This window comes from Lipotes vexillifer, unplaced genomic scaffold, assembly GCF_000442215.2.
Source record: "Lipotes vexillifer unplaced genomic scaffold, Lipotes_vexillifer_v1.1 scaffold126, whole genome shotgun sequence".
Taxonomy (NCBI): Eukaryota; Metazoa; Chordata; class Mammalia; order Artiodactyla; family Lipotidae; genus Lipotes; species Lipotes vexillifer.
The window spans coordinates 1,337,164-1,348,050 of NW_006778324.1; the positions used below are offsets into that span (position 1 = coordinate 1,337,164).

Sequence of the window (10,887 nt, forward strand, 5' to 3'; positions counted from 1 at the left end):
TGAACTTGGTTTTGGCCCAGTGAAAGCATTATGGACTTCTGGCCTCCAGAACTATGGGAAAAATTTCTGTTGTTTGAAGCTACCGAGTGTGTGGTCATTCGCTCCATCAGCCCTAGGGCCCTAACACAGTTTCTCACCCAGGTTCTGGGAATAAGCTGAGTTAGAGGAAGAGGCTGAAGCAGAGAATGGGGAAATCACTGGCCCAGGAACACACAGCCAGTTAATGCCTGAAGTGGGATGGAGACCTGGTTTTTCCCCACTTTTTCAAGCTGCAGTGGGACTTTTAGGACTCAGTCGTTGCCTCTGGGGAGATCCAAGAATCTAGCTGTAGAGCCAGGATAAACATCACAATATCCTGGGACTTCCCTGGCAGTCCAGTGGTTAGGAGTTCATGCTTCCACTGCAGGAGGCATGGGTTCAATCCCTGGTCAGGGAACTAAGATCCTGCATGCTGCTTGGTGTGGCAAAAAAAAAAAAAAAAAATCACGGTATCTTTTGATGCATTCATTCATTCATTCACTTACTGGATGCTGCCTGAGCACCCACTGTATGCCAGCTGGTGGGGAGATGTTCAAGTCAATTAACAGTACCAAGCAGTCTCCAGAGGCAACAGTACATGGAGCTTAAGAGCAGAAGCTTTGGAGTCAGATGAGTTTGAATCCTGGCTCTGCTACTGGAGTTGTGTGACCTTGGACAATTTGTTTAACCTCTCTGATCTTCCGCCTCCTCATTTGTAATACACGAATACTAGGGTTTATTATTATAAAACCTCAGAGGGTTTTTCACGTAAAGGGCTTAGCATAGGGCCTGAACTAAAGTTAAAGCTTATAAGAAGTAATGATGAGAAAAGGGAAGGTAGCTATGGGCAAAGGGCACAGCTTGGGCAAAGGCACAGACAAGTGACGGAGCAGGGGACATTCTGGAAATGACACGAAGCTCTCTCTGGGCATCAGGGAGGGAGGTAGAGGCAAGAGAGGAGGCTGGGGAGAAGGGGGTAGATGTCAATGCTGCCAGCAGAGAACTAGTGTCACTGAGGCCTCAGGGGAGAACACGGAGCCCTGAGGAACTCTGAGAAACCCATCGGGGCAGGATCAGGGAGGAGGAGGCATCCGCAAGGCGACTGGAAAGCATCAACAGGGAGAAGGAGGAAGCAAATAAGAGAGGATTAGACATGCCCGCTCCATCAGGAGGTCACGGAGCCCCTGGAGAACAGGGTCAGCTGGGGGGACAGGAGAACAGCAGGGTGAGAAGAGCAGCTTTCCCAGGACTGTCAGCGCCTCAAATGAGGCAGAGAACATACAAGTGCACGTGTGAAATCCCTAAGCCAGAGAAGTAATGAAGCACCCCAGTGCCTCAGTTTGCCATCTGTAGAATGGGACAACCTCACACTACGGGTCCCTCCGAAGGAGAGGCCCCAGAGAAGTCTCACCCACCCACAAGTGCTTTCTGGACCCCCATAGCAGCCCAAGAGCAGGAAGACAGGGACTGGGGCCCAGAGAGGACAAGGGAGCTGCCTGTGGCCGCTCAAAGCAGCAGGGGCTCTGCCCAAGCTAAAACCAGGTCTGCCACCTGCCAGCGGGCCCCCAAGTCCCGGTGTCTGCCCAGAGCTCCATAAGCCCACAGAGGCTGAAACTGGGGGCTCAGAACCTCCTGAGAACTTCCCCATCAAGAGCCCCCCTGACCCGGGCACCCAGACGCCCCTCCTCACCTGTCCTGGCTGTTGCACGGCTCCCGAAAGCAGGGAAGCTGCAGCCCATGCACCACATGGGCCTCGAACAGAAACTTGGGGGCCCAGAAGCCCAGAGCTCCAGTCACAAAGGCCATGGCTGTCACTCCAAGGGTCGACCACACAAAACTCCAGCTGTAAGAAAACATGATCTGGCTCGACTCAGGAGAGGGCTGGGGCTGCGGGGGCCTATCTGCTCCTATCCGCCCCACTCCCCCCTCTCCTGGGCACTCAGGTCACCCTGGCACTCAGGTGGCTCCAGATCCTTCCCGACACTCCCTAAGCAGCCTGCCCCTCCCACCTCCACACCTTCCCTCCTGCTGTCCCTTCCTCCCTCCTCTCTGCCTGACCAAGTCTCCCCAGGTTGACAGACCCAAATCCAACATCACATTCTCCAGCAAGCTGTCTGTGCTGCCCCACCCTCCTCTGAGTGCCCTCCACTCGGCTCGTGGGTCTGTAACAAAGAGAGTGGGGTCCTGCCCGTGCCCCATATTTTGGTAAATCATGAGACCCGGCCATGTCGGTGACTCCTGTCTGCCTCCCCGACCATGCCTGGAACAGAGGAAGGATGCTCTCCCATGAGGCTCAGAGAGGTGAGTGATTCACTCGGGCATCTTCCCAGTAACCTGAGAAGCCGGCAAAGCTGGAGAACTATGTCCACTGAATAAATGAGGGAAGTGAGGCTCCAAGTCTCAAGTCACTCTGGGATAAGGCAGGGCAGAGCCAAGGCTGGAGCTCACAGTGTCTTCCTCCCTCTCTCCCAGCCCGTATTCCGTCACATGGCTAGGAGGAGGGGGCCTCTGAGTGGGGGAGGGGCATCTCAGTTGGTGAGTGGGAGCTCAGAGAAGGAAGAGGGTTGTGAACACTGGGGCAGTCGGGGAGGGTTCTCTGGAGGTGGAGGGAAGGAAGTCAGTGATGCCGGGGCAGACAGAGGGGTTTTCAGTGACATGCAGGGAGGAGCAAGGACACTCACTTTCTCCCCAGGTATCTGACGTCTTCACACCAGGTGTGAGGCCTCCTTGGGCCCCCAACGGTCACCACCCCCTGCTTCTCAGCAGCTCCCCGGGGCGGGTCTGGAACCAGGACGATAAGCAGGATCAAGGCCACGGCTTCCAGGCAGGGCATGATCTGGGGACAGGAGGGCCCAGGAAGCTCAGGGCCACACACTCCTGCGACCCAGGAGATCCTGGCAGTGACTGAACTCTGTGGTCCAGGCTGGGGAGGGACTCACTTCCTGGGAGCTGGTTATACACAGAGCTTGACAAACCACTGTTTCTCACCCCCTCACCCCTGAGAGGGCAGCCTCTCTGGGGAGCAGGGTCCCCTTGGGGTTTGACTTAACACCTGTCTGTCCTATACAGACACCACTCTATTGGGACCTCTGAGCCTGACATGGTTGAGACCTGGAGGCTTGACTACACTGACCCTGACTGTTGAGTACTTGCTGCCCCCAATAACTGTCCCTTTTCCAGGCCCAGACCTCCACCTCCATCTGCCACACCAGCCCTGCCCTAGTGTCTTCCTATCCCTTGTTTCATTAATCCTCAAGATTCCATAAGGTAGACTTCACTCCCCCACTCTGCAGATAGGCAAAGTGAGGCCCCGAAGAGGGAGGTGACTTGCTTGAGATCACACAGCTAGCAAGCTAGCAAACTGAGCAGCTGGGATTTGAACCAGGGGCACGACTTCCAGAGGCCGTGGTCCATAGGACACCCCAAATGTCTGAGCTGCTGATGTCTGAACACCCCCCATGGCGCCAGATACCGTGCCAAGGGGCGAAGGCCACTGGAGGCTGGAAAGTCCCTGCCGGCCCACGGGGAAAGCGGAGGGAAGAAAAGGAAGCTGGACTCACTCGGAGGGCCCAACGCCAGTTCCCGGTCAGCTCCGTCACAGCCGACCCCAGCACGTAGCCCAGACCACTGCGACAGGGGGCAGGGGAAATGGGCAGTGAGGGAAGGGAGGCAGCCCTGAGACCCCAAGGCCAGCCTGAGCCGGGGTGCCCCGACCCCAGGGAGCCGGCTCTCTGCAGCTCATTGCCTTTTTCACTGGGAAAAGTGAGCCACGTGAGGCCCAGATGTCCACTGCCCTTGGTCAAGTCACAGGTGACCTCTGGCTCCAGGCCCATCCCAAACATCCACTGTCTCTCTATCTGGGGACCACCCACCCCACCTCCCCAAGTCTCAGCCCTGCCCAAGTCAGGAGATTTCAGGAAAGCTGAGTCAGAGCTCAGGGGCCTGACTGCAAAACCCACCCTGTCCTACCCCACTATGGAGTGCATGGCCCAACCCTAAGACATTTGTCTGCCTCCCCTCCCAGAGCCGGCCCCTCCCTGTGCAGCCCACTCTGCTGCGCCGCTATTTCTCACCCCTTCCTGGAGTGTACTAGCATGTAGGGAGCATCCTCATTACGTATCTCTAACTCCCACCATAGCCTGTCAGTTCGTGTTATTGGCCCCATTTACAGATGAGGAAACTGAGGTTCAGAGAGGTAAAGTGACACAGTGAGGAAGGGGTAGAGTTGGGATTCCAAGGCTTTCTGCTCTGATGTCTCCTCCACCCAGCCCGGCTCCTCTTCTGACTCCTCTGGGCCTCAGTTTACCACCCAGGGAAGTGGATCCCGGGTAATACCAACCTTCCAACAGGGATAAAGATGTAGAAGACGGCCAGCACTCGGGTTCTCTGGTCCCTCACGAAGAGGTCTCCCAGGACGGTGGGCGCAGTGGTGGAGTAGCTGGCAGTGCCAGTGCCCACCACCCCCCGGGACAGGAAAAAGAGCCAGGAGTACTGGGCAAACAGGCACAAGACCGCAGTGAGTTCCAGAAATCACCCTCGGGGCAAGGGGACCTGAGGGTTTGTCAGAGGGACCCGAGGGCATCTGGTGACACGTGCCCCAGGGGAGGAGGGGGAGATCAGGGCTCCAGACACCTCATTATCCTCCCAGTCCAGGCTCCCCAAACCACACGGGTGCCCCCTGCTGGTGTCCACAGCCACCCCCAACTCCCTGCCCTGAGTAGCCCTCTTCCTGAGCATCATCTGTGCTAACCAGGCCAGTTCCCACAGACAGTAGCAGTTACCCGCACCCCCAGCCCCAGCACAGTCGGGTGGAAGTGAAGCCACGGGCAGCAGCGGGAGATGCCAGAGAGGAAGGCTCCTGTTAAGAAAGTCCAACAGCCTGTTCAGAAGGCCCCTCTCTCAGCCCTTAGAAGACAATCCCCCAGCCAGCCTGGAGCCTGCAGTGGAGCAGAAGCAGCTCTGCTGGGGCTGGATCAGGGAGGAAAAAGAGGGGGAGGGGCCCCCGGGGGCCTGGGAAGGGGTGAGGATACCTACCCGCGGGGAGATGAAGGAGCTGGAGAGGCCTGCTCCGGACCACAGCAGGATACCTAAGCTCAGCGTCACCTTGCGGCTGTGTCGGTCGCCCAGGTAGCCAAACACGGGTGCAGACAGCAGCAGGGAGCCGATGAAGACTGAAGGAGACACGCAGGGGGCAGCATGCATCCCCGGCTCAACAAAGGCGGAGGGGGTGGGGTGGGGGCGGGGAGGCAGATGGGTCCAGCAGGCCCAGAAAAGGGAACCGGCTCAGACACCACAAGCTTGGCAGTGGGTGGAGGCTGGGAGGAGGAAAAGATAAGGTGAATCCCCCAACCCAATCCCCACCACTGCCCAGAGTCAGGGGGACTGGGAGGGAAGGGTGGGGGCAGGGCCCCGACTCAAATCTCAGTTCTGCTGCTTGCTCACTGTGCAGCCTTGGGTTACTAACTCCACCTCTCTGAACACCAGCCCAGCAGTGGAGAAGTCAACATCCCCCTCCCAGGCCGTGTAAACGTGAGACAGAAGTGAACACAGAGCCCGGCGTGGAGCTGCCAGGGCCCTGTCTCTCGGAGAACTCACAGGGACCTTGCCCTCAAGGCCCTGCTGGAGGCAGGGCGTGGAAGGCAAGAGGGGGCGGGGGGCGGGCCAGGTGCCTGCTCCGAGCGGACGAGCACGGTTTAGAATGAGCACAGTGATTATAAACCAGCGGCCCCTGGAGGCTGTAAAAGATTTGGTCTTCCTAAGTAGGTAAAACATACCCCTGACGCTGCAGTTGTATTTATACAGTTTTTTAAAGTACTAAACGCTTATGAATTGGTGACTGGATTAGTGAATGCGTTTGCTATTCTGCGAAGACAAAGAAACTGCCACGTTTTTGCTTGACTATACCACGTGGATAACTACCTTCACGGCTTCTGTTCCTCAAAATCGCCTCCACTGCCTCCGAGAGCCGCCAGGTGGCCTGGGTAAGGTCTGACCCTCCTCCACCCGGTGCCACCACCCAAGGGCCTTAGGCTTTGGGGGGCCCCGCCCAGCGTCTGCGTCTTCATTCAGGAGCACAGATGATTGACATTTCCTGAGCCCAATGAATGTCCAGATTCGTCCCAGCTCAGGTTCCAGCCCCTCCCACTTCGCCCTGACCCGCTCTATTACTGGGTTGAGCCATAGTCAATTGCGGAAATTAAGCCAGTTTTGACCTACAAAAACGGCAGTTTAATATGGTTTGACTTAATCCTCCGCTGAGAAAGGTCTTTGGTGTGAACGGCATTTAAATATATGATAACTACTGCCAAAATAGGCCTCCAAAAAGGCTGTATCAATTTACACTTGAATAGAAGTATGTATATTGCTTGCTGACACTTGCTAGGATCAATCGATTTATTTTTGTTCATTTAATGGTTGAAACACAAATGGCGTCTCGCTGACGTTTTAATCTGCATTGTTCTTTTTCCAAGGGAGGCTGAGTAGCAGGCTCTGTGTTCACATCCTCTGCCTATTTTTCTATCGGGATCTTTGTTGATAATTTTCTCCCAGGCCTTTCTATTTGTTTTAAGGATTTAAAATGCAAATTCTGCGACTGAATACCTGGGCTCACATCCTGACCCCACCACTTCCTAGTTGTGTGACTTTGGACAAAATCCTTAACTCTCCTGTTTTCGTTTTATCAACTACAGAGTATGATAGTACTTTCCCCATAAGGTTATGGGGAAGATTAAATAAAGTAAAGCATATAAAAGGCATTGACGGGCTTTATGTAAATGCCCAACAAACGTCATCTATTATTATTGCTAATTGCACTTACAGTTTCAATCACCATCACACAGAAGAATTTAGGTTTGATGTAGTCAAATTTATCAGTCTTCCTCTGGGGGGAGTCATTTTGTGTCTTGTTAATGCACATCTTCTTTACCTAAAGCTTAAAAAATATTTCCCCAAATCTCATACTTTTATGAGATTTGGGGTAGGGATCCTTTACAGGATATAAACACCTTAAACCTGCAGATCTCCTGGGATGGAGACGCCCGCCCCTAAGTGGAAGGCAGGCACGCCTTCGCTCTCCAGATTAAAATCATTTCTGTGACAACGTGGGAGTAATTAAGGAGCACAGGGTTCAGAGAAGGACTCTATAAGCAGCTACCTGGATTTGAATCCCAGCTCTGTCACTTACCAGCTGTGTGACCTTCAGCAAGCCCCATAGCCTCTCTGTGCCTCAGGTACGTCATCCATAAAATGGGCATAATAATAATCCCTGCCTCATGGGACTGTTGTGAGATTAAATGAGTTAATGTTATTAAGCCCTTAGACTAGCACCTGGCACACGGTAAGGTCCACATCAGTGTTCATTTTAAATATTGTAAATCAGTTAACTAACTCCAGCAGCTTCTCTGTCCCATAGTGGTGGGGCGAGGGGTGTCTGACTACTGCTTCCCTCCACCTTCCACCCCCCTCTTAGACTACACCGCGCCCTCTGAGTCATCGGTTTCCTCCAGTCTACCACCCTGCAGACAGACAGCAGGGTGGGTCTTAGGGCCATTGCATGGTGACCCAGAAAGGTGAAAAGACTCACCTGAGGTCTCTGGGGACAAGCCTGGTCATCAGGCCTCCAAGCCCACTGCCCTTTCCACACACCTCTTTGGGCTGCTTCTGCAGAGAACCCCCTTCCCTTCATCCAATCTCAAACACACACACTCACACGCACATGCACATTCCCCACTACACACTCACAAGCATGTCCCCGTGTTCACAGGCTTCCGCCCGCTCTCTCTCATACACACAAACTTGTCCCTCCCCACAGCTCACTTATCGGGGCCTTGTAGTAATAATCCTGTTCACCATGGTAAGAACCAGGGAAGGGAAATATTGACTCAGATTCTATTATCTGTTTAATCTAGAAGGTTGTGGGTATTGAACCGAGACACAGTCTCCCTTTGGTTACAATGACTGGAAGATAAGCACCAGCTGCCAGCCTCAGCCCCAAGACAGGAGCAATTGGAAAATATGGTGGTCTAACCAGTGATCTACCTCTTTTGCTCGGTGCCTCGGTTTACAGAACTGTGTACCCTTTTGCATGTTTTCAGCTGACATCTGAGGCATTTTTATCATAAGTTTAAATAGTTGAGAAGGATGTGATTTCCAGCATGATTGTATTTTTTAAACTATATTTTCATCCAAATCCTTAGGGCTGCAGATCAAGCTCATTCAGTTTACGGGAAATGTCTACCATAAAGGCTTATGGGCAAAGCCAGTCCTCATTTGCCAAATCAGTAGGACAAATCAGACTGGTTGTCTGTAAGAAAGATATTAAGGGCTTCCCTGGTGGCGCGGTGGTTGAGAGTCCGCCTGCCGATGCAGGGGACACGGGTTTGTGCCCCGGTCCGGGAAGGTCCCACATGCCGCGGAGCGGCTGGGCCCGTGAGCCATGGCCGCTGAGCCTGCGCGTCCGGAGCCTTTGCTCCGCAACGGGAGCGGCCACAATAGTGAGAGGCCCGCATACCGCAAAAAAAAAAAAGAAAAAAGAAAGATATTAAAATGTTGGCTTCATTTTTTTTAGTTGAAATAAATGTGTTGATACCCATCCCTGAGACAACCATCTCACTTCTGAATTCTCAATCGTAGATAAATAGTAGACTGTCACACACGAGCGGGACAGCTAGATAAGTCTTGGTGCCTTGCCATCCCTGGGTTTGTAGCCTGGAGGAAACATCCCCAATTGGTTTCTACCGATGCTCTCTCTGCCCCCTTCCCAGGCCCTCATCAACAGAAGCCAAACAGCCATGAGGGGTCCCTCTGTCTAGTACCCTGGAGGTTTTTATACCTAGTAAAACTCAGAATGGGGAGAGGTGTATTTTCCTGCCAAAAATGGTGGACAGGAACTTCCTTGGTGGTCCAGCAGTTAAGACTCCACACTCCCAATGCAGGGAGCCCGGGTTCAATCCCTGGTCAGGGAACTAGATCCCACATGCCACAACTAAGACCTGGCACAGCCAAATAAATAAATAAATATATTTTTTAAATGGTGGACAGGTGAGTATTAAAGGGGAGGTGGGAAAAAAGCCAGATGCTTGTTCTCAGGCAGATCTATTTTAGGAAAGAAATATACAGGCTTGATCTGTACATGAATTCTCTCAAAACTCTAAAGAACACACACATGATCCTGTGTTGTGACAGTGTGTGCATACATGTGTGTGTGCATGTGTGTGTCGCCATCCAGACATTGGGGAAAAGTTCATGCCTCGTGACCCCAACCGCCCCAACCTTGGAATGGGAGGTGTGGCTGCTCCCCACTGCTGGAATGTAGGCCCCAGTGGGCCCAGACCCCACCTGAGCCCATGGGCGGGGTACGTGTCTCTGTCTACCTTTTCTATTTTTTTTGGCTGCACCTCGAGGCATGTGGGATCTTAGTTCCCCAACCAGGGATCGAACCCATGCCCCCTGCAGTGGAAGCCCAGAGTCTTAACCACTGGACTGCCAGGGAAGTCCACTGTCTGTCTGTCTGTGTCCTAGTGATCAGGTCCGTGAGAGGAGGGCACACGTCAGAAATTCTCAACCCCGGCTACAAAGCTGAGCTTAACAGATGTGAAGGATGAGTGAGCAACTCCACTCGGGAGCCCTTTCCAGCCCCGGCTCCCCCTGCTTCTCCCACAGCTCCTACCCTCAAACCCTACGAGGCTGTTCAGGCACCAGATCTCAGCCTGTGCTGCCTCCTTCTCCGACCCAGACTGTCCCTCCCACCCAAATACCACCCATCCTCTGTGCCAAGGGACTCAGTGAGGCTCAGCCTGGTACCCATTTCCCAGCAGCTGGAGATGGACACAGAACAGGACCTGCTGAAAGACCCCCACCTAGCATGAGCCCAGGGCCCCAGGCTGGGGATTCCCTCCTTACCTGTCTGAAGCAAACCAGCATTGCTGTCACTGATCTGAAAAAACTTCTGTACGTCCAGGAGGACTCCTGTGGGCAGACGGACAGTGCTCAGGAAATGGGAAGTTGCCTGCCAGGCCTCTAAAGGCAGCTGCCCCTGCATTTGGGACAGGCCTGCAGCCAACCAGCACAGCACCGGTGTGGCACCCGGGCCCACTGTTCTCTTCCCTTCTCTCCCACACATGCACACAAACACATACACACACACACACACAGATACAGGAGCCAGCACATCCCAAAGGCACAGATATACACACACATTCATGCACAAGCATGACACTTAGTCATGCAGGCACACAGACATGCAGATCCACACAGCTACATACAAACAGGCACACCCAGAGACATATACTCCCAGAGGCACCGAGACATACACATACAGGAGCCTGCATTCACAGGCATGTAAGCCCAGTCTCGTACACCCGGACATACGTACACTGAGATGTACACGTAAAGACACATGCATTTGCACACGTGCAGGGCTGCCATTCACGTCATAGTCATAGTGACGGCAGCCATTCACTTAGACTACAGTGTAAATGAAAGTCCCTGGGATTGTGCAGCCCTGCTTGTATACAAACTCCAGACATTCATAGACATACATATACCTGCATGAGCATGTACATGCAAAGGCATATGTGCCCTGGCCTGCACACATGCACACACAAGCATGTTCTTCCAGAGGCATGAACACACAAACATGGAATACCCATGAGAGCTTCAGAGGGTCCCACTTAGGTCCCACTTAGGTCCGACCTCGGTCCCTGAGGGTGCCAGGCTCTTGCTCTGAAGCCCCTCCAAGAGATTGCTAGGCCGAAATCCCCTCAGCCCCTTGGGGGTACTTCAGAGTTAGTCACGGTCCCAGGCACCTGCTCATCTGAGCTGTGAGGCTCTGGCCCTGTCATCACTTTTTTTTTTTTTTTTTTTTTTTTT

General features: G+C 53.5%; 1 protein-coding gene across 1 annotated transcript in view; it reads right to left on the bottom strand.

The window, feature by feature from the left end:
* The window catches only part of SPNS3 (SPNS lysolipid transporter 3, sphingosine-1-phosphate (putative)), a 45,325-nt gene that overhangs the window by 31,106 nt on the left and 3,332 nt on the right, over window positions 1-10,887 (bottom strand). The window contains exons 2-7 of the mRNA XM_007451608.1: window positions 9,919-9,984; window positions 5,053-5,189; window positions 4,358-4,509; window positions 3,579-3,645; window positions 2,700-2,854; window positions 1,709-1,861 (exon numbers count right to left, since the gene is read on the bottom strand). Of these exons, the coding sequence (XP_007451670.1) occupies window positions 1,709-1,861; window positions 2,700-2,854; window positions 3,579-3,645; window positions 4,358-4,509; window positions 5,053-5,189; window positions 9,919-9,984 (730 nt within the window). The remainder of the gene's footprint in view (window positions 1-1,708; window positions 1,862-2,699; window positions 2,855-3,578; window positions 3,646-4,357; window positions 4,510-5,052; window positions 5,190-9,918; window positions 9,985-10,887) is intronic.